The sequence below is a fragment of the Heterocephalus glaber genome, unplaced genomic scaffold, assembly GCF_053883595.1.
Source record: "Heterocephalus glaber isolate CG9 unplaced genomic scaffold, H.glaber_assembly_v1.0 deba00001461, whole genome shotgun sequence".
NCBI lineage: Eukaryota > Metazoa > Chordata > Mammalia > Rodentia > Bathyergidae > Heterocephalus > Heterocephalus glaber.
In genome coordinates, this window is record NW_028258308.1 from 18800463 (window position 1) to 18824405 (window position 23943).

The 23943-nt window shown below is 38.0% G+C and overlaps 1 protein-coding gene across 2 annotated transcripts in view; it reads left to right on the forward strand.

Moving 5' to 3' along the window:
* Snx25 (sorting nexin 25) overlaps nucleotides 1-23943 on the forward strand; it is a 162124-nt gene that overhangs the window by 89314 nt on the left and 48867 nt on the right. For both annotated transcript variants that reach the window (XM_087217093.1, XM_087217091.1), the window contains exon 6: nucleotides 9328-9398. In XM_087217093.1, the coding sequence (XP_087073219.1) occupies nucleotides 9328-9398 (71 nt within the window). The remainder of the gene's footprint in view (nucleotides 1-9327; nucleotides 9399-23943) is intronic.

The window sequence follows — 23943 nt, forward strand, 5'->3', positions numbered from 1 at the left end:
AGACCAGTGAATCTGTAGATTTCTAAGGTGATTGCTTTGCAGTAGTGCACAGTGGCTCAGGTGTTTCAGTTTTCTGGGGAAGAATTCACACAAACCTTCTGTAAGTCTTTATTTAACCAAGTGTATAAAGCAAAAGTGGGGTGAGGTAGCTACTGAGAGGAGCTGAGAGCAGTTATCTTTGTGTGATTTTTTTCTTGACCCTGGGACAAGGGACACAGTACAGTAGGTGGGACATTGCCAGAGTTGTGAAAACAGCTAAATTCTTGTTAGACTACTTCTCCTTAGTACTGGGGTTTACATGATCGTATTGGAAAAATTACCAACAATCTGTGCACTTCTGATCAAGGCAATGTTTGCAGATATCAGTCCTGATTCTCTAACCAAACTCAGTACCTGCAAGGTGATACCTTCCTCTGGAGGAAGGAAGCCAAGTGAGTGCTGGTACACATCTCTGAATAGCTCCTAGGTTGTGAGAAGCCTGAGCTCTTAAGAATACCCAGCCTTTTAGACATATGTGTTTATATGGTTTTGTTGAGAAAAATGAGAATGAAAAAATAGTCATTTTTTACTTTGCTTTTTGGTGTTAAGTGAGAGTGAATTCAACAAATTTCAATAATTATATTCAAATCCCTACTGTGTGCAAAGCACTGTGTAAAGAAGGTCTGGTGTATATAAAGATGAAATGATTGTAGATCGTGGGATTCCACCCCTTTGCCATCAAGACTATGCAGTTTATCATCCAGTGTAGATGACCTGTGGGGATATAAATAACTAATCCATAAGTAAAACTTTAAGGCCAGAAGTGAAATGTAAAGAGCTAAGAAGTGGCAAATATTTAATCCTAAGAAAGAGAAGCGCCTAAGAAAACTTCAGAGAGGAGTGGCCTTGAACCTAGTGTCTAAGAACTAACTGGGTTTTGTCAGATGGAGATAAAGGAACAGATAGTCTTTTTTTAAAAAAAATAGGAATAGATAGTCTTTATATCCCAATCTGATAAAAGCCATCTATGACAAACAGCCAACATCATACTAAATGGACAAAAACTGAAAGCTTTCACTTTAAAATCAGGAACAAGAGAAGGATGTCCACTGTCATCATTTTTATTCAATATAGTTCTGGAAACAGCCAGAGCAGTTAGACAGGAGAAAGAAATAAAAGGAATAAGGATAGGAAGGAAAGGAAAGGAAGAAGTTAAATTATCATTATTTGCAGATGACATGATACTCTACATAGAAGACATCCAAAAACTCCACCAAAAGACTTCTAGATTTAATAACCAAATTCAGTAGCAAGTCAACACTCAAAAATCAATAGCCTTCTTGTACACAAATAACAAACTCACTGAGAGAGAAATTAGAGAAATAATACCTTTCATTATAGCATCAAAAAAAATGAAATACCTAGGAATCTATTATGGCTGGTGTATAGATGGCCCCCAAAGCCTCATGCGGCCTTAGGTGGGGCTTTTTCAGAGGTAGCTGAATCTAGAGTATGTAACTGATTCATGGTGCAAAGCTAGGCCCACGGACACTAGGAATAAGGGTGTGAGTGCTACCTGCCCTAAGTAGTCTCAATACGATAAAAGGGACAGAAAGACACTGTTAAGTCTCTTGTTACTTTTGCTGTCTTCCGCCACCGTGAACTATTGCCCCTCTGCCATGTGCCATTCTGCCTTGGAGCCAGCCAAATGTGGACTGAAACCTCTGTGAACTGTAAGCCAAATAAACCTTTCCTCCTTTAACTTTAGGTGTCAGATATTTTGTCTCAGCATTGAGAAAAGTAACTAAGAATCAATCCAATGAAGAAAGTGAAAGACCTTTATGTTGAAAACTATAGTACTTTGAAAAAGGAGATCAAAGAGGATATCAGAAAATGGAAAGATATCCCTTGTTTTTGGGTAGGAAGAACCAATATTCTGAAAATAGTCATACTTTCAAAACTTTTATACAGATTGAATGCGTTCTCCATCAAAATTCCAATAGCATATCTCACAGAATTAAAGAAAGCAATCTTACAATTCATTGGAACCAGAAGAGACCTAGAATAGCAAGAGCAATTCTAGGCAACAGTGGAAAGAAAAGGGACATCAAAATCCCTGACTTGAAATTATACTACAAAGCTACTGTGATAAAAATAGCATGTACTGGCAAAACAAAACAGAAGGAGAATCAATAGAACAGATTAGAAGATGCAGAAACAACTCCAAACACACTCAACCACCTTATCTTTGACAAAGAGGCCAGACACCTTCACTGGAAGAAAAATAGCCTCTTTAATAAGAAGTGCTGGAAAAAATGGCTTTTCACATGCCAAAGATTGAAACTAGACCCATATCTTTCACCATGCACTAACCTAAAATTGAAATGGATCAAAGATCTAAATATCAAAACAGAAATACTAAATCTTCTGGAAGAGAGAATAGGTAGAACTCTTGAAGACATTGGTGCATGCAAAGACTTTGTGAACAAAACCTCAGTAGCACAGGGATATTACAAAGAATGAACAATGGACCTCATCTTATTGAAAAGCTTTTGCACAGCAAAAGAAACCACCAACAGAATGAAGAGACAACCTATAGTGTGGGAAAAAATTTTTGCCCGCTGTTCTTCGGACAAAGGACTAATATCTACAACATATAAAGAACTCAAAAGATCAGACCCCTTAAATTTAAAGACCTAATCCAAAAATGGGCATCTAAAATGAACAAACATTTCTCAGATGAAGAAGTAGAAATGGCAAATTAATATACAAAAAAATGCTTACCACCTCTGGTCATTTGAGAGATGCAAATTAAAACCATGTTGAGATTCCACCTCACCCCAGAAAGAATGGCTGCTATTGAGAAATCAACCAATAACAAATGCTAGAGAGGCTGTGGGGGAAAAGGAACTCTTCTCCACTTTTGGTGGGAGTGCAGGCTAGTGCAACCACTGTGGAAATCAGTGTGGAAATTTCTCAAGAAACTGAAAGTGGAGGTTCCATTTGACCCAGCTATACCTCTTCTTGGTATCTTCCTGAAAGAATTAAAAGCATCATATCACAGCAGTATATGTACATCCATGTTTATAGCAACACAGTGTGTAATAGCTAAATCTTGAAACAGCCCAAATGCCCATCAACCAATGAATAGATAAAGATGTTCTTTCATACAATGGAGTACTCCTCTTTCATAAAGAAGGATAAACTAGAGACATTTCTAGGTAAATGGATGGACCTTGCGACCATACTCTTAAGTAAAATAAACTAGACACACATGTTTACATACTTCATTGTTTCTCTCGTGTGAGAAACAAAGTGGAAATAAGGACTGAAATGTATAACATATTGGGAAATGGGAAAAAAATGTTCAAGTGGGAAAGGGAACAAGGGAGGAGGGAGGGAAAAAGGAAGGAAGGGACCAGAAAATAAGTGAAAATAGAAGGAAAAAATGGAAACAAAGCTTTTGTACATAAGGAGGGGAGGGGGCTCCAGGGGGGGAATGGGATGAAATAAAATTTTTTAAAAACAGAAATCAACCAATAACATGCTGGCGGAGCTGTGGGGAAAAAGGAACCCATTTCTACTGTTGGGGGGAGTGTAGTCTGGTGCAGTCACTGTGGAAATCAGTGTGGAGATTCCCCCAAAAACTAGGGGTTCCACTTGACTCAGCTATACCCCTTCTAGGTATCTTTCCAAAAGAATTTAAAGCATTATGCACAAGTTACATATGCACACCTATGCTTATAGCAGCACAGTTTGTAACAGCTAAATCTTGGAAACAGCTCAGATGCTCATCAGTTGATGAATGGATAAAGAAATAGGTTGTTGTCCCCCCCCCCCCAGTACCAGAGATCGAACTCAGGACCTTGTCCTTGCCAGGCAGGTGCAAGCGGCACTGAGCTACATCTCTGGATCAGAAGTGGGGGTTTTTTTTGTTTGGTTTGGTTTTTGGTATGAAGGATTGAACTCAGGACCTTGTTCTTGCAAGGCAGGTGGTGCCACCACTGAGCCAAATCCCCGGCCCCAGAAGTGGGTTTTTAAACTGAAAGTGTAAATAAGACTAAAAGGTATAATAGATAATGTGAAATAGGAAGAAAAGGTGCAAAGAGGCAGGGGAAGTAGGAAGGGTAGGGGAAAAGAAAGAAGGGAGTGGAATTAATATGAGAAAAAGAAAAAATGGAAACAAAGTCTTTGTAAATAGGAAGGGGTGGAGGGGTTGAAGGGAGGGCAGGGGAATGGGGAAAAAATAACCAAGAGAGATTAAGTAAAGGTGCAAATTTACAATGATGACTGTCATTATATTGTATATCTTAAATGTACTAATAAAATTAATTTTTTTTAAAGTGGGTTTTTTATACAATGGAGTACTACTCTGCCATAAAGAAGGATAAACTTGAGACATTTACTAGCTAAATGGAGTCACCTTGAGACTATACTCTTAAGTGAAATAAATTAGATACACTTGTTTACTTACCTAGTTATTTCTCTGGTGTGAGAAACTGAAAGTGTAAATAAGGACCAAAATGTATACTAGATATTGGGAAATGGGAAGAAAATGTTCAAATGGGAAAGGAAATGAGGGGAAGGGGAAAGGAAGGAAGAGACAAGAAAAAAGAGTAAAGAAGGAAAAAATGGAAACAAAGCTTTTTTAAATAAGGAGGGGGAAAGGGATTGGTGGGAAAGGAGGGAAATGGGAAACAAAAGAAGCAAAATTTATCATTTGCAAGTACAAATTCCCTATGATGAATGTTATCATTATGTATATTTAAAATGTACCCAAAAAAAGAACTAATTGCATTTTAACAGGTAAGGAGTGAGTGTACACACAAAGGAGAAGAAAGGGACAAGCAAAAACTGGGAGTCAGTGAGGAACAGAGTGTTTAGTGGGTATTGCATGTGATCTAGCTGGGTAGAAACAAAGTAACCAAGAGGGATACAGAAGGCAGTAAGACTGGAAACATTATGTGGCCTTGGCCATGGCCTTGCTTATGTACTTTGAAAAGGCTTCAAGGAGATAAACATTAAGCTGGGAATGGTGGGACAAGCCTGTAATCCCAGGATTTGGGAGGTTGAGGCAGGAGGATTGCCATGAGTTTGAGGCCAGCCTGAACTACATAGTGAGACCCTGTCTCAAAAAACAAAAAATACCAAGATAAGAATTCACCTATATGTTGAATCTTAAGAGTAGCAGGAAAATGTTGAGTACCATGTGCTTTAAATCAGGCAACCCTCACTGCTAATTCTGGCTGTAGTACTTAAGAGCAGTGGGACCTTGTATAGATTTCTTAGTGCAACAGTTTCCTCCTCTGCAATATGGAGATAGTTATAGACCCATTATGAGGATTAAGTAAGATCATGTGAATTAAAATATCTAAACATGTCCCTGGTAACTAATGAAAGGAATCTGTAAATGTTAGCTGATATTACATTATAATTTTATGTTAACTTTTTACTCAGGCAGTGTATATTCTCTTTAGTACCATTAGTGACTCATTTGTTCCAAAGAATGAATCACTAAAAATATCAAAAGAACAAATTGTTCAGAATGTTATGTGTACCTGTTAAGTGTGAACTCATTAATATTTGTTGAGTATTTACCATATGTTTAGTACTGTGGTAGGTACTATGGGAGAATACAAGACACAATCTTGAAGGCTCAAGATGTAGATGGAGAGAAAAAAATACAGTGAGTGAGTGAGTTTAACACAAAGCCATAATTTTGTCTTAGGTTTAAAGAAGTGCCACCATTTTTTGAAGGACTACTAGGCCCTGAAATGACTGGACACACAATTCTCTTTGTAGCATCTCTGAAAGTAATACTTTTGTCTTGTTTTGTTTTGTTTTATGACAGGGTCTTGCTGTATAGTCCAGGCTGGCCTTGAAATCCAGATCCCCCTACCTCAGCCCCCCAAGTGCTGGTATTGCAGGTGTGCACCACCATGCCGAGCTAGAAGTGTGATTCTTTAAAACAGCAATACGAAATAGTAAATAGTGATGCTATCACTGTGCAGAAGTAATTTAAGATTTCAGAGAAAATATGCATTACAGGGCATTGGGGAAGACTTGAGGGAAGAAGTAATGTATGTAAGGTTTAGTTAGATGAGCAAGTAGGGAGATTACTCTCTGGAAGGACACAGGGCATAAGCAAGAGCATAGAGTTTTGCCACAACAGTATAGAAATTGACATGGATGAAGTCTACATTTTATCAAAGAGGAAAAAGAAGTTGGGATACATCAGAGTGCTAGTGCAAATTTGTGGATAGAATGCAGGCTGGAATGTATCATTCATTACTCCTTTGCTTTTTTTTTTTCACCCCTGGTTCCAGGGATTGAATTCAGTACCTTGCGCTTGCCTGGCAGGCGCCATGCCACTGAGCTGCATCCCAGGCCCCCATTCGTTAATGCTGGAGGTATTGAGCAAAGGAGGCATAAGGTGAAAGTGATCTTGTCAGAGGGATATTCACACACATTTGGATGGGAGAGAGCAGGGTAGAAACACAGGGAGAGCTAGACTGTTCGGCCATCCTAGTGACCCACACATGAGCAGAAGGCTTGAACAAGGGCCAAGGCAAGAGGAAGATGATCAGAGCACAAGTCAATAGGACTCTTGGACTGATACTGGCATGTTAGAGATCTAACATAGTAGAATTTTGAGGAGGAGGAAGATAATACTAGTGCAGAAATGGAGAGGTAAGGAAAGCTTTCTGTGCAGGAAAGAAGGTGAGTTTGAATAAGCTTATATCCATAGCTAAAGGGAAGGGGGTAGTTTGGAAATTTTCAGTTTAAAACTGACTCATAATTCTGCCAATTTTTTTTTTTTGGCACCGGGGATTGAACTCGGGACCTTGCACTTGCGAGGCAGGTGGCAGAATCACTGAGCTAAATCCCTGACCATAATTCTACAATTTTAACACAGCTCTTCACTTTATCTCTATTTTGTCTTGTAGCCCTGGCTAGTTTACCCACATATCTGCAATCATAAATGTACATGCCATTTTGTATTTTTAAAATTAATATGTCATAAAGATTTATCTTCATGGAATCTTTATAAATATTATTGGCAGAGTCCTTTCTCTTTGATATAGCCCCAGAGCTCCTAAAAGCAGAAGAAATATCAGTGTGTCCAGAACATAGGAAAAGATTAATAAATGTTTAATGAAAGCATTGTTGACCCCATATATTATTTCCATGCTTTTCTTCATAGAAGCTGCTGCAACATATATGATAGTCTGAACTTTGGATGCAATGTCATCTCCCCGCTCCTACCCTGCCCTATACCAGGGATTGAACTCAAGACCTTATACTTTTGAGGAAGGTGCGGCACCACTGAGCTAAATCCCCAGCCCTGATAGTTTTACTTTTCAGTTTTTCTATTTTTGTTTTTGCTGCTATTTGCAATAAATTCTTGAGATTGGAATTGCTGTGCAGATGGACATTAAATTTATTTGCAGGATATCCAGGTGGCTATGGGTAGGGGGATATTTAAAGACATTTCCTGGAGTTGAGTGAAAAGTCAGCACATTTCAGTAGTAGACCCTCAGTTAAATAAAGAACTTGTTTAGGGAATATTGGGCTTCAATAGTTCTAGGTTTGTGTATGCTTCTTATAAACCATTTCCTCATCTGTTTGCCAACTTCCAGGAAAATTCATATAAAAAACTGTTTTTGTGCTTTGCCATAATTTGGTGGAATGAAGGCACTTTCATTAGAAAACTACTGATGGTGTCCTCTCAAGGCTTTAGCTTGGAAAACAGCATCTCAGTCCATATTCAGCCTAGAGATACCTTCTGTGTGTATGGAGTCCTCAAAGAGCTCTGTGTTCCTTGGAAAGCATGAGACAAATTGGCATACAGTGACTTAAATTAGGGATTATTTTCCTTATGTAGCAGCATATCCCGAGATGGGCAGTCTGGGCTGTCAGATGGCCACCCCTAACTGCTAGAGAGATGGTGATGCACTTGTAGGCGATGCATTCATTGCTTTCCCTGATAAAACTGTGTCTTAGTAACAAAGAAAGGGAGGAAGGATGTTACCCCTCAGGCAGCTAACAGTGTTTGCCACAGCCTGAAAGCGACAGGCCAACAATGCACTAACAGTCTGCTCTTGGATGTGGTAAGACTCAGACATGGATGTTTATAGTATACAAGTGGAGAAAAAATAAATAAATGTGAATTTGTGGGTAGTCCTGGACTTTGATAAACTTTGATGTGGATAATTATGACTTTGATGAATTTGTGTCTTTCCTCTGGGATTTAGTTAAAAAACAAAAAGAGTATATATATGTTATTTTATGTTTTAAAAGCCAGCCAGATGTAGCTCTAATCTTAAAATGCTGCAAAGTTTGTGTTCAAAGTAAGAATGCTAAATAGCTTTCTAACAGTCAGATTCTTAAACAGTCAATGTGTTTAAGAGCTAAAAAAATGCACAATGCAGATCATTTTGGTTAGGGAAATACCTAGTAATCAATGAGTAACCTTTAAGAAACTGATCTATAAGGTCCCAATTTAGTATGCTCAAAACAGCCACAATTTCACAGTTGTACTTAGCACTTAAAAGGTAAAATTTTATTTATTTTTTCCTGACTCAGATCTTTACACATACATGTGCCTGGGTGCTCTAATCCAATGGTTCTCAACTCTCACTATGCATTGGAATTACTGAGGGAGCTTTAAAAGAATATTGATACCAGAGTCCCACTGCAGACTTTCCAACTCTTGGTCTGCAACATTCTTCTGGGTGAGAAATAATGAGGGAATGCATCAAGGCAGTGTTAGTGTGACTATAGGGGAGTGGACACCTTTGAGAAGTATGTAGGAAGCACATCCAGAAGATCTATCTGCACTGTTGAAATGTTCTTTCAGTTTGTACTGTCCAATATGGTGCATACACTGCATGTGACTACCAAGCACTTGAAATGTGACTAGTGTGACTGAGGAACTACATTTATGATTTTAATTCATTAAAGAGCTGCAAGTAGCTAATGGCTATCCCATTGGACAGTGAAGTTGGAATCTACTCGTTCTAGTTATCAAGGAGTACTGAGGAGAAGGAAGAGTTGAGAAGAACCTCAGTTCCTGCATTCATTGTTGGGGAATATAGTCTTGCTTTTGGTATATGGGAGTGGGGGTAGAGGTAGGAGGCAGGTTTGCGATTCTTCTTTTAGGGCCTCAGAATTGACTAGCACACGGCCCAGCAGTCTATGCTCAGTCTATGTTGGATTGTTTTAGTGAAACTTGGCTAGGATCCACAGTTCTATGATACATTTGTTTATTACAAATGTAGTGTAAAAGTATCTATAAAAATAGTGTTTTCCTCCTATTCAACCTTTTCTTTCTCTCTTTAAAATCAGGTATCAGATTGTAGTGGAAATAATCCAAGCGACTACAATTAGCAGCTTTCCCCAGTTGAAGAGGCACAAGGGTAAGAACCAGTGTGTTTTCTCTCATTATATATTTTAAGGTCCTAGGTCTATTCCCAGTCTTCCTTCTCCTGTCAGATCTTTGGCAAATACGAACATTCTTCATATTTACATTTAAATAATTTATTACAATATTAGTGTATAATTAGATAAAGTAAATATAATTTCATCCTAACAAAAACATTTGCATTTCTGCATTCTCTTATAAACTTTATTCATCTGTAGTCATAGATTTTAGAGGGCTTAAATTATTGGATTTGCAATGTTTCTGTTTTGTTTTCATACTAAACACGATTAAATAATGTTTGTCACTGAAATTTAAACAGCATTCATTAATATTTCTATTTTGAAACATAATCTTGATAGCCATTTAAATGACTCCAAGTGAGTTAATGTTTCATAATTTACTTAATCTTTTCCCTTAGCTAAATATTTGGATTATTTTTTTTTTCTTTTTCTTTTTTTTTCTTTTTTTTGGTACCAGGGATTGAACTCAGGACCTTGTGCTTGCAAGGCAGGCACAGTGCCGCTGAGCTAAATCCCTGGCCCAATATTTGGATTATTAATAGGGTTTTTTTTTCCTTTTTCTGTTCTTTGGTTGTACTTTTTTTTAAAAAATGCTCTCTCTTTTTTTTGTTTGTTTCTCTTCAAATGAAGTAAGATTCTGAGGAATATTTAAGGGATGAAGATGGATTTCAGCTCCAAGAAGTTTGCCTGGTGCTAGTATATTTCCTGTTGCATAAATGAAGTGGGAGGAAATATTGAAATCTAGAGTGCAAAGCAAATCTTGATTCACTACTCAGAGACAAACATTACTTTCATCTTGTAGACTAGACCTCTCACAGATTCCAGGTCTACTCAAGCCCCACTCAGGAAGTATAATGCTGAAAGAATAGAGAAGAGTTGAGCCAGAGACCTTAGAACTTTCTGTCCAAGTTTCTAGTTACCAAAGAGAGGCAAAAGGAAGGCCAGTTTGGGAATATTTCCCTCAGTTACTGACAAATTGGAGCATGTAAAAAAAAAAAGGAAGTGAAGGTATAAACTATGAAAAGGCACTAATTCTAAATCTCAGCTCAGTAAGTAAAATTATGCCTATATATTCACTCAAGATTTGTTGTTGAGCACCTGCTAGGTCATGATACAGAAGTAAACTGAATGAAGTTTCTGCATTCATTGAGTCTCTAAACTAGACTCTGAGGCAATTAGACAATAAATAAAATATATATTATTTCAGATAATGATATGTGCATTGAAGAAAAGCAAGTATGTATGTAGGGTTTGTGTGTGGTGAGGGTAGGGGATGTTGGTACAGCTGGGCGGGGGCTGATTTTGCATTTAAATAGTGTGATGGGGGAAGACCTCACTCTGATAGCACTCCATAAGCATTGATTGAGCTGGGCCCTTAAGATGTCTGGAAAGGTAAAAGCAAGTATAACTTCTGGAGGCTGAAGCTTGCAGGCCTGTCAGGGAAAGCAGATGTGGCTGGAAAGGGTAAGTTGGGGGAGAGAACACAGACATAATTATCAGAGAGGTGGCAGGGAGTGCAATCATAAAGGGCCTTAGATACTATAGAGGTTTTGGCTTTTACTCTCAAGGAAGAAACAAGTCTTTGTAGACATTTGAGGGCCCTGATCTGAATTCCTACAAGAGGATGGTGTCTATTTGTTCCTTATTTGTTCTTATTGTTCTTGCAGGGAAGAGCTTCACTTTCAGATAGTTTGACAAATATTTCAAAGAGAATACTGTACTAGAGAGAGATTTTTTTTCTTGCCACTATTCTTTTCTTAGTGCTCCTCCTTGTTCTTAAGTGTTTAGTTAGAAAATTACCTTTTTTATTTGTTGAATTAGTTTACTCAGTCTGCCACCAAAGTATTATAGACTAGGTGGCTTAAACAACAGAAATTTATTTTCTCACAGTTCTAGAGACTAGAAGTCTGAGGTCAAGACTTCTGAAGGTCAAGACTTTCTTCTGAGGAATGTGGGCGAAAGATTTGTTCCAGGCCTCTCTCCATAACTTGCACGTAATTTCCCTTATCTGTGATTTTAGTTACCAGTGCTCAACTGTAGTCCAAAAATATTAAATGGAAAACTCCGGAAATAATTTATGTTTTAAATTGCACATTATTCTGTGTAGCATGCAAGAAATCTCACACATTTGCTTCATCCTGTCAGAGATGTGAACCATTCCCTTGTCCAGTGTATCTACATTGTGTATGCTACCCACCCATTAGTCACTTTTTGGCTGTCTTGGTTAGCAGATTGACTGTGCATGTGTTCACGTCATCCTTATTTAATTTAATGGTCTAAAAGCTCAGGAATAAAACTAAACTTTACTGTAGTTAAATACATACAGGAAAAAGCATAGTATATGTAAGGATTGGTACTTTCTGAGGTTTCAAGCATCCACTGAGTCTTAGAATATGTCTACCACAGGTAAGGGGAGACTACTGTAGGTGAGCTGTCTTCTCTGTCTTCACATTGCCTTTCCTTAATATCTGTCTTTTTTTTATGTTTAAGTTTTATATTCTTCTAAGGACATCAGTCATACTGGCTTAGAGCCCACCATAATGTTACAAGACCTTTTCTTAATTCAGTGACAAAGTAAATGAGTAAAATAAATTGGACACAAAACACTTAAAACGTGTTAAATTTAAACAGATGCCATGGTGCATACCTGTAATCCCAGCTACTTGGGATTCTGAAGCAAGAGGTCTGCAAGTTCAAGGCTAGCCTGGGAAACTTAACAAGACTCTATCTCAAAAAAAAAAAGGTGGAAGTTGGGGGCCGGGATTTAGCTCAGTGGTTCCACCACCTGCCTCAAAAAAGAGGTGGAAGAATGCCACAACATAGCTCGAAGGTAGAGTGCTTTCCTAGTGTATTTGAGGGCCTAGGTTTGATTCCCTGTAACACAAAAGAAAAGAAAATAATGTGTGTCAAAGAACATTATCAAGAAAGTGAAAAAGCACCTCATAGAATGAAAGAAAAATGTTGGCTAATCATATATTTAATAAGGAGCTGTCCGAGTTTAGGAAGTCTGGTAGTAATGGGACATACACTTAGTGTCTTCTGTAGTTTCATATGAGTAAACTCACCATATTAGCTGCCTTTAAAACTTTCTTCTTTACTTTTCTGACTACCAAAATGTTATAAAAAATAGTTTAGGCAATTTAAGAGTAACGTTTATTCAGCTAACAATAGCAAAGGACATGAAGTTGAGTTGAGTGTGCTAGAAACTATTAGTATGTAAGTAGTACATACTTAAGAATAGTATTCCGAGTATTTATTGGGAGCCTTTTTACCTTTTTTATTCATTTGGTAAAATTGTTCATTTTATCCAAGTGTAACTAAACAGTTTTAGAATTGAATATATAAAGTAGGACTGCAGGAAAAGTAGAATTATATATATATATATATATAAAATCATACACAAACATACACAATCACTGTTGATTCCCATTAGAAATTTTTTTTAACAATATCCTGTAGCTTGTTTGTCCAGTGGGCTCTATGGGCATTTCAGGTTTTGCTTTTTTTTTTTTTTTTAATGCCTTGATCTGATCTGCTTTTCTAGCATTGCAGTGTAACTGTACAAACAAGCCTCTAATTTATGAATGATGTAAACTTATAAAAAATCTGCTATGATTTAAATATGTGTTTCCTAAAACTCACATGGTGAATCACTAAGATGATGGTATTAGATTATTGGGCCCTTGAAAGGAAATTAGTGTCCTTGTGAAACAGGCCTCAGAGAGCTGCATTCTACCATGTGAGGATGTGGCATGAAGAGGCTAAATCTGATAACATTGATCTTGTATTTTACAGCCTCCAGAACTGAGAGAAGTATATTTCTATTGTTTATAAGGTGCCCAGTTTATGGTATTTTGTTACAGCGGCCTGAATGGACTAAGACCAGACCTCAGGCTGTTTTCCTACCATCGCTGGAGGGACTTTTGGCAGGGTTTCTCTCCTTGCGCAGTCTTTATGCTGGGAACAAGGCACCCTCCAACCTGACATCACTATTCAGCCCCTCTCTGAAGTGAAGCACTTTTAACTCAGGTGCTTCTGTTACACTCACTGTAGTCCCCTGATTTTTCATAGCCAGCTCTACTCCTACTCTCTCCCCAAGAAAACTGTAGTCATTTTATTTCCCAACACTTGCATTTTATAAAGTGAAGTTCAGGTCTGAAAATGTTAAACAATTTACCTGGTTTAAAAATAGAACTAGTCAGTCTCATACAGTACTTGATTCAAAACATGAATATTGGTCTCCTGATTTTTAATCCTGCAACTCTTTCCACTGCACTACTCATTCACATAGGTAGCTGTTATGAGAGTCATGCTCAACACTTATAAATTGTATGGCTCAGATCTGTGTTCTAATGTTAGTTCCAATCTGTTCAGCTCATCATGCTAATTTGGGAACAGGGCTCTAAATTTAATGTGTGGATTTAATTAATATGACTATTTTTTAAGTGTATTGCAAGTATGTTGGAGGGCCTCAGACCAAAGGCAGTGCTAGAAATTTCAGCACCTAAGATGTTAGAGGAAGGCAATACAAGGTAGGCTGTTGGCACATTCTGACTGGACTGCAAAGGTCTGTGAGGTCTCCATAGCCTTGTCCACTATCAAGTGAGTGGTTCCGCCAGCAACTCTTGCTGTGATTTTTGCTTATTCCTCAAATACACTTTCCACTGGAGTAGATACTTTTTGACTATGAAATTTCAGGTGTTTGGTGCGATAAGATAATCCCATTTGTTCTTTTAAAAAAGAACATACCAACCTCAAGTTGAAAAGCAAAGTAAATATTTTTTTGAGTTCCCGGATAGCTTTTGAAGTCCTTTTCGGGTAATTTTGAAGAAGTTTATGATGATTAGTAATTACTGAGAATTGCTCCCAACTTCATGTTATATGAAGTCAAGCACCATTTCTCATTTTGAGCCTTTATCCACCCCTAAGTGGATACATATCTATTTCTTGAATGTTCTCATAAAAAGGATTTGCAAAAACTTCCACTTAAAAGTATAAGAAGATCAAAGACTGGTCAGTCTCTTAGTATGCATACAGGTTTAGGAATGGAGGCCAGTCATTTTTTAGTGAAGAAGTCCCTGTTTCTTACCTTGGTTGCCTGAAGGCCATGAGAAGCCCTGTAGACCCTGAGGAGAGAATGGTGAGGCCCATACTGAGGAGTCAGGAAAAGGATGGGGTATCCAGCCTTGTCGTCTCTGTGGTCACAGAGACCATGCCTCTATACTTCATCAGTGCCTCTCACTGGGACCGCATTTCAGGGTGTGGAGTATAGTTTTGCTCCCATCTAACAGTGTCTGGAGACATTTTTGGTTGTCATCTCTGGGAGGAGGGATGCTACTAGCATCTAGTGGCTCTAGAGGTCAAGGATGCTGCTAAAAACAGCCCCTCACAACAAAGAGTTACCCAGCCTAAAATGCCAGTTAGTATATGCCTTGGAATATGGTAGCATGCTAGGACAGAAGAAAAATAATCTACTATTGACATTTTTTAATACATAAAAAATACATGGGCCGGGAATTTAGCTCAGTGGTTTCACCACCTGCTGCACAAGTGCAAGGACCAGAGTTTGATCCCTGGTACCAAAAAAAAAAAAAGAAAGAAAAGAAAAAGAAATACATAAAAAAATACATAAGAAATACATAAAAAGTATCTTTTAAAACCATTTACACTAGTATTCTTTCTTTCTTTTTCTTTCTTTTTTTTTGGTACCAGGGATTGAACCGGTACACTAGTACTCTTTCTGGAGTCATCAGTTTGCACTATAAGTTACTTCACTCTCTGGGGCCTCCTGAGAAACAGCACCTCACAATTGTCCTCTGGTGCTGTGTTATTCAAGGCACTTCACTTCCTTAAGGAAGAGCTATTTTACCGGAAGAAAATTTGTAGCTAAAAACACATCTGTAATGTTCAGGAATGTCCTTAGAGCCAGAAGGGTTCACCTAATGTCCAATCTAAATGTACTTTTTTCAGAAAATTTATTCATTTCCTTTTGCAATCTCAATAGAATCTGGGCTATTTAGGAGAAAAAAATATTAACATTCATCATTAATTATTTTAGAATATTATATTACTTGTGTATTCATCTTGGCACCAGTTTAAAGAGCCACTGCTATCCAGTGTTTCACTGGTCACTGTTGTGTTGGCATTTTTTTAAAGCGAGGTTAAATGTAGTGTTATTAAACCTGTTTTAACAATGCATAGTGTTACTGCTTAAGATGCAGAGTAATAGCTGTATAGATCCGGCTTGAGCTGGGTCACAGCATATTATCACATACCCACTTGCCTGTACTTCTGTTGACATGACTATTTCTTGTATGAATGGGTTTTCATTTTATTTATTTATTTGTTATTATTATTTTTGGGTGTACCAGGGATCGAACTTGGGACCTTGAGCTTGCAAGGCAGGCGACAGCACCACTGAGCTAAATCCCTGGCCCCTGTATGAATGAATGGGTTTTAAAACCACAAAGAAATGTCTTCTTCTGCATCACTGGCTTTACAAGGATTTTTGCATGCCAGAAGCATGGGCTGCATGGGCTCCACGTTAGTCATTTTACTCTGAACATGGAAAATAAACAGAATTGTCCAAGCAACAAGCTGCTATTGCATTTGTTACCAACAAGCTTTGTGATTAGACCATAGCATTATACAGTTTTACCATTTAACAAAACATCATATTCACGTGAACAGGCTATGACCAAGCAAAACAAGAATGTTCTTCTCAACCTTGCAGCTGGGTTTTAGAGGAAGGTTTATTCTTTTTCATTTTTCCTTCTCTTTGGAATTTACTTCTAGTTTTCATGCTTTATAAAGGCTCTTACAGTTTCTTGGGAGAAAAACAATGTGATGGTTGTTAAATGTATGTCAATTTCCTTCTGATTATGTCTATTAGCATGTTTTAACTCCAAATTAAAATTGTTTTAGGTTTTTTTCTAAAAGGCAACTTTTGTTTCAGAATTTTCAGATAATTTAAATATCATGGACAAAATTTAGACTTTAAACATATATGTTTAAAAGGTGAACATTTTTCTGAACATGCATGCAGTTCTTTAGGCACACCCACAAAGCTTCTTAGTTTACAGTGGACTTATTTGGGGCAAGCTATATTTATCCTTATTCTTACAAAAAGAAGACTCTGTAATACTGTTTTTTGGGTTGAGATAAATGCTGAGTTAGTGAGTTCTTTGGTCAGGGCCTCCTATTAGAAAAGCATAAGACAAGTTCAGAACAGTTGTTGAAGTTGAATGAAAATATCTCCTCAACACACCTACAGGAAGGTACCCCATAATATTTAATGGCAGACCATCTTGAATAAGGTCATCTGTTGACCCGAAGGTTGCTTATGATCCTTTGTGATAAGTACTGGAAAAGCTGCTTCTGACAGATAAACATGTTTTATGTTTATGTACCTAAGCTTCGAAAATTAATTTGTTGAGTCTGCCTGGGTACTACTGTTTTATCCTTTTTCACATAATGACCAAGTGGGACCTGAGAGAGGTAAAGATCATCATAATGCAGTGGTGGCAAACCTATGGCACATATACCATTGTGGGCTGTTTGTTATTATTGAAAGGTCTAAAAGGTTCACCATCCCTGTCCTAGGGAGTTGGAGGCCTTCAGTAAAGATGTGGAAAAGCATTAGACTGTGCTGTAAGGGGAACCAAGAAACCAAACACAAACCCTGTTATTTTATTATTAATAGCTCCTTATCTCAACCAGTATATTAGGACTCACCTCCAGAAAGTGTGGTCTGGACTTGCCCTACATATGTAGTTACCATATTTAAGGAGGACATTTATAGCTATCTAGTGGTTACATGAGCCCTGAATATTGCTTAACAATCTTTACTGAGTTTCTGAGATGAACTTGCTCTTCTGCTTTCCACTGTAGTTTCATACTTTCCCTATTTGCCATAGGCCTCTGATCACTCACCCTTTTACCCACCTCACTCTATGTAGACAACCTCACTCACTCTTTAGAGAAAACAGATCTATGTGAAGGGAACTGTTCCAGGTTCCAGCCAACCAGCCTCCAAACTTCTTGTAAGGATACTCACTTGTTCTGCCTTCCATGTTACTGCAGTGGAGAAGGTAGCCCTTTCCCAGAGCTAATATCTTCACCTGTGTTCCTGGTTACATTTCCTATCTATGGCCTCTTTTTGCCTTCAACTGATTCCTTCTCATAAACATTAAAACCAACTTTGTCCTCGCTCACTTTAAACAAAAAATACCTTCCTTTACCCTGACTCTGCCTTCAGGTTGTAAGGGCAAAGGCAGCCCTTTTCCCACAAGGTAATGTTCAATGTTTAGTCATTTAAAATTAATTTTGTAGTTCTTTGTTTTTGCAGTAAATTGCATAATGTCAACTTAAGGAAGTAAACAGTTGTAAGTAGTTTTAAATTAAAAATTTTTACTCATGTTCATATAACTTGTAACAGAGCCAGAATTCAAATCTAACTCTGATGCAGACTCCTGAAAGCTGTCCACTGAATTTGGCACAGAGGTCACTAATGATCTTGGCAATGGGAGATTTGGTGGTGGTGGTAGTGGAATATTCAAATAGATTAGAGTAGTTGAAAATTATCCTGTTTCTCTCCTTCACAGCTAACATTTCTAGAAAGAGCCTAGTACCTGATATTCATCAAAATGTTAGGTATATTGTTAATGGCCTCTCAGTAACATTTGACACAATTCACTCATCATTCAACTATTTCTTGAATTCCTACTGTGTTGCCTGGCATGATTGTAAATGCTGGAGATACAGCAGTGAATAAACATAAAATGCCTGCCTTTACTACTATTTTATTTATTTGATTGCATAAGGGGATTATTTTTATTCTTCCTGGGTTGTCACCCCCACCCCTATGATGACAGCTATTATTCCAGAAGTGATTATGAATTCTAGACCTATGTCTCCACCTAAGTAGCTCAAAAGCCCTCAGCCTCATTTTATCTGCTCTGTTTCGATTCATAATATGGCCCCTAAAATGCAAAGTCTTAAACAACAGTCATTTGTCTTGCTCATGAATAGGTAATTTGGAAAGGGTTTGGGAAGAATGACTCAACTCTGCTTCAGGTGGCATCAGTTGGAGTGGCTTGACTGGGGCGAGCCAATATACTTTCAGGATGGTACACTCAAATGGGCCAAGGTCTCAGCCAGGGCTGCGGACTAGGAGTTTTGGTTCCTCTCTATGTAGATCTCTCCTTTTAACTGATTGTACAGGCTTCCTCAAAGCATGGAAGCCTTTGGGCAGTAGATGATGTACGTGGTGGCTCAGTGCTTTGACAATCTAGCCTTGGAAATCATAGCATTGTTTCTACCATAATCATAAGAGCCTACTCATATTCAGGGAACATACCTACTTTTTAGAGGGAGATTGTGAGAGATAACATTGTAAAAAGGAGAATTTAAGATGGAGGATATTGTACTGATGTTTGGAAAATATCTGCCACATCATCCAAAGTTGAATTTATAACCTTCCACAAACCTGCTTTTTTTCTAGTGGTCGCTGGTCCCATTATCTCCATGGCTGCTCATGTCAGAAATCTAGAAACCATATTTAACACCTCTTTCTTGTTTTCATTCCTTAGCAGCCTATCTTGCACCTGTCCAGTGAGTCACTTGTTCTGTCTTCTCAAATCCTCCAGCCCTATGTACTGCCACCTCCATGAACCTAGTTTGGGCCAATCTTATCTTCCTTGTCAGCTTTACTGTGATCATCTTCCAATTGGTTTTCCTACTAGCAGTCTTGACCTTTCAATCTGTTTTTTATTCTGCTTCTTATAGAATTTTTTTTATTAAATTCTTTAATTGGTACATTGTAGGTATACAACACAATTACATTTCTCACTGGGAATTCTACCTTTACATAATGCATCTTGGTTCTTCTTTTTTCCCCATTCCTAGCCCTCCCTTCACCCCCTCCACCCTTCCCTATTTACAAAGACTTTATTTCCATTTTTTCCATTTCTCATCATTTTTCCTTTCCCTTCTTTCCTTTCCCCTGCCCCTCCCACTACCCCTACCCCTTTGGACCTTTTCTTCCTATTTTACATTATCGATTATTCATTCTAATCATTGGTACATTTTAGGTATACAATATAATGACATTCATCATTGGAAATTTGCACCTTTACATAATCTCTCTTGGTTTTTATTTTTCACCCTTGCCCAGCCCTCCCTTCAACCCCTCCAGTCCTCCCTATTTACAAAGATTTTGTTCCTATTTTTCCATTTTCTCGTATTAATCCCATTCCCTTCTATCCTTTCCCCTAGCCCTCCCACTTGCTTCCCCTTTGCCCCTTTTCTTCCTGTTCGACATTACCTATTATACACTTAGTCCTTATTTACACTTTCAGTTTCTCACACCAGAGAAACTATTTGGAATTTATTCATGTGTGTCCTATTTATTTCACTTAAGAGTATCGCCTCAATGTGCATCCACTTAGCTATAAATGTCTCTAATTTCTCATTTTTTATGGCTGAATAGTACTCCATTTTATTAAAAAACCACATTTTTGTTTTTTGTTTTTTTGAGTTTTTTGGTACTAGGGATCGAACTCGGGAACTTGTGCCTGTGAGGACCCACAAAACCACATTTTCTTGATCAGTCTCCAGTTGATGGGCATTTGGGCTGTTTCCAAGTTTTAGCTATTACAAACTGTGCTGCTATGAACATGGGCACACATACATCACTGTGGTATGATTCTTTTAATTCTTTGGGGAAGATCCCCAGCAGCGGAATAGGAGGGTCAAATGGGACTTCCAGTCCTAGTTCTTTGAGGTATCTCCACACTGATTTCCACAGTGGTTGTACCAGTCTACACTCCCACCAGCAGTGGAGCAGGGTTTCTCTTTCCCCACAGCCCCGCCAGCATTTGTTATTGGTTGATTTCATGATAGCAGCCATTCTTTTTGGAGTGAGGTGGAATCTCAGCGTTGTTTTCATTTGCATCTCTTGAATGACCAGTGATGTTGAACATTTTTTCATCTATTTATTTGCTATTGCTACTTCTTTGTCTGAGAAATGTCTGTTCATTTCAGATGCCCATTTGCAGATTGGGTCTTTAAATTTGGGAAGTTTGATCTTTTTAAGTTCTTTATAGATTCGAGATAGTAGACCTATGCCTGAGGAAGAGCAGGTGAAGATTTTTTCCCACATTGTGGGTTGTCTCTTCACACTGCTGGTGGTTTCTCTTGCTGTGCAGAAGCCTTTTAATAAGAAGAGATCCCCCTTGTTGATTGTTTGTGCTAGTTCACAGGCAACTGAGGTTTTGTTCATAAAATCTTCTCCTACACCGATGTCTTCAAGGGTTCTACCTAACCTCTGTTCCAACTGGTTCAGAGTTTCTATTTTAATATTTAGATCTTTAATCCATTTTGATTTTAGTTTAGTGCATGGTGAGAGATACAGGTCTACTTTTAATCTTTGGCAAGTTGAAGTCCAATTTTTCCAGCACCATTTGTTAAAGAGGCTATCTTTCCTCCAATGAGGGTGTTTGGCTCCTTTATCGAAGATGAGATGGCTGAGTGTGTCTGGAGTTGTTTCTGCATCTTCCAATCTGTTCCACTGGTCCTCAGGTCTGTTTCTTTGCCAGTACCATTTTATCACAGTAGCTTTGTAGTAGAGTTGCAGGTTGGGGATGGTGATACCCCCTGCCATGTCTCTGTTACCTAGAATTGCTTTTGCTATTCTGGGTCTCTTGTTGTTCCAAATGAATTTTTGGATTGTTTTCTCAAGGTCCATGAAGTATGCTGCTGGGATCTCAATTGGAATTGCATTAAATCTATATAGCAGTTTTGGAAGTATGGCCATTTTCACTATATTAGTCCTTCCTACTGAGGAGCAGGGGATGGATGTCTGTCCATTTTCTGATATCATCTTCAATCTCTCTTTTCAGAGTGCCATAGTTTTCAGAGAAGAGGTCTTTCATTTCTTTTGTTAGGATGATTCCTAGGTATTTCAGTTTTTTGGATGCTATTGGGAAAGGAATTATTTGCCCTATTTCTCTCTCAGTGAGTCTGTCATTGGTGTAGAGGAAAGCTATTGATTTTTGTGTGTTGACCTTGTAACCAGCTACTTGACTGAATTTGGTTATTAAGTCTAGAAGACTTTTAGTGGAGTTCTTGGGGTCTTCTATATAGAGTATCATGTCATCTGCAAATAATGACAATTTGACTCTTCATTTCCTATCTTTATTCCTTTTCTTTCTCTTGTGTAATTACTGTGGCTAATGTTTCCAGAACTATATTGAACAAGAGTGGTGATAGTGGACATCCTTGTCTTGTTCCTGATTTGAGTGTGAAGGATTTCAGTTTTTGACCATTGAGTATGATATTGGCTGTTGGTTTTTCATAGATGGCTTCTATCAGTTTGAGGTAGAGACCATCTATTCCAATTTTTTGTAGGGTTTTTATCAATGCATGTTGGATTTTGTCAAATGCTTTCTCTGCATCTATGGAGATAATCATATGGTTTTTGTTCTTGGCCCTATTGATATAGTGTATTACATTGATTGATTTGCATATATTGAACCATCCCTGCATCCCTGGGATGAATCTCACTTGATCAGGGTGTATGATCTTCTTGATGATCTTCTGCATTCTGTTTGCCATTAACTTATTAAGGATTTTTGCATCTATGTTCATTAGTGAGATTGGCCTATAGTTCTCCTTTTTGGTTGGGTCTTTCTCTGCTTTGGGGATCAAGGTGATGCTTGCTTCCAGGAATGAATTTGGGGTATTGCTTCCCTTTCAATTCCATTGAAGAGTTTCAACAGTAGTGGCAGCAGTTCCTCTCTAAATGTCTTGTAGAATTCAGCAGTGAAGCCATCAGGGCCCAGACTTTTCTTAGTTGATAAGTTTTTTGTCACATTTTCAATTTCATTGGTTGATATTGGGTTGTTCAGAATTTTTAGGTCTTCTTCATTCAACTTTGGTAATTCATATGTATCTAGGAATCTGTCCGTTTCTTCTGTGTTGTCCATCTTATTGGCGTATAGGTTCTGGAAGTAGGTATTGATGATCCTCTGGATTTCTGCTGGGTCTGTTGTCATTTCACCCTTTTCATTCCTAATTGCATGGATTTGGGCCTTTTCTTTCCTTTTTCTGATAAGGTCAGCTAAGGGTTTGTCAATTTTGTTGATTCTTTCGAAGAACCAACTCTTGGCTTCATTGATTTTTTTGTATCGTTCTCTTAGTCTCCATTGCATTGATTTCTCCTTTGATCTTTATAATTTCCTCGCTTGTATGAACTTTGGGGTTGTCCTGCTCTTCTTTTTCTAGAAGCTTGAGGTACAGCATCAAGTTGTTTAATTGGGCTCCTTCTGTTTTCCTAGTACGCGTATTCACTGCTGTGAATGTCCCTCATAAGACTGCTTTCATTGTGTCCCATAGATTCCCATATGTTGTATTGTCATTGTCATTTAATTGAAGGAACTGTCTGATTTCTTCTTTAATTTTCTCTGTCACCCATTGGTTATTCAGAAGTGTGTTGTTCATTTTCCACGTGTTTATTAAATTTTTTGAGTTTCTTTTGCTATGGATCTCCAATTTCATTGCACTATGGTCTGATAATGTACAGGGGATAACTTCAATTCCTTTGCACTTCCTTAAACATGTTCTATGTGTGAGTATGTGGTCTGTTTTGGAGAATGACCCATGTGCAGCTGAGAAGAATGTGTATTCTGATTTTGTGGGGTGGAAGACTCTGTAAACATCTGTTAAGTTCATTTGTTCAAGAGTTCGATTGAGTTCTAGCATTTCATTACTTATTTTTAGTCTAGTTGATCTATGTATTTGTGACAGTGGGGTGTTGAGGTCCCCCACTACAATTGTATTAGTGCATGTATGACTTTTCATGTCCGTTAGTCTTTGTTTTATATAGTTGGGCGCACTAGTGTTTGGTGCATAGATATTTATGATTGTCATCTCTTCCTCTTGGATTCTTCCCTTTACAAGGATGTAGTGTCCTTCTTCATCTCTCTTAATCAATGTTGGTTTGAAATCTACTTGATCTGCCAAGAGGATAGCTATTCCTGTTTTTTTTCGGGTTCCTGTTGGATGCAGTATTGTTTTCCACCCTTTACCTTTCAGTCTAAGAGTTTCCTTTTGAATGAAGTGTGTTTCTTGTATGCAGCATATTGTTGGATTTTGCTTCTTGACCCATTCTGCCAGTCTCTTTCTTTTGATTGGTGAATTGAGACCATTAACATTGATGGTTATAACTGAAACGTATTGACTTGTCATTGCCATGAGTTTTTCTTTTTGTTGGGTTCTCCCCCTTTACATTTAATTTCTTGTCATGCCAGATGGGTTCATTCTGCTTTGCTTCCTGGGGTTGTGATCCTCAATGTCTGTTCCTAGGATATTGTGTAAAATTCTTTGGAGTGCTGGTTTGGTATTCACAAATTTCCTAAGGTGCTCTTTGTCATGAAAGTATCTTATTTCTCCATCCATTTTGAAAGATAGTTTTGCAGGGTACATCAATCTGGGTTGGAGGCTGTTTTCTTTTAGGGCTTG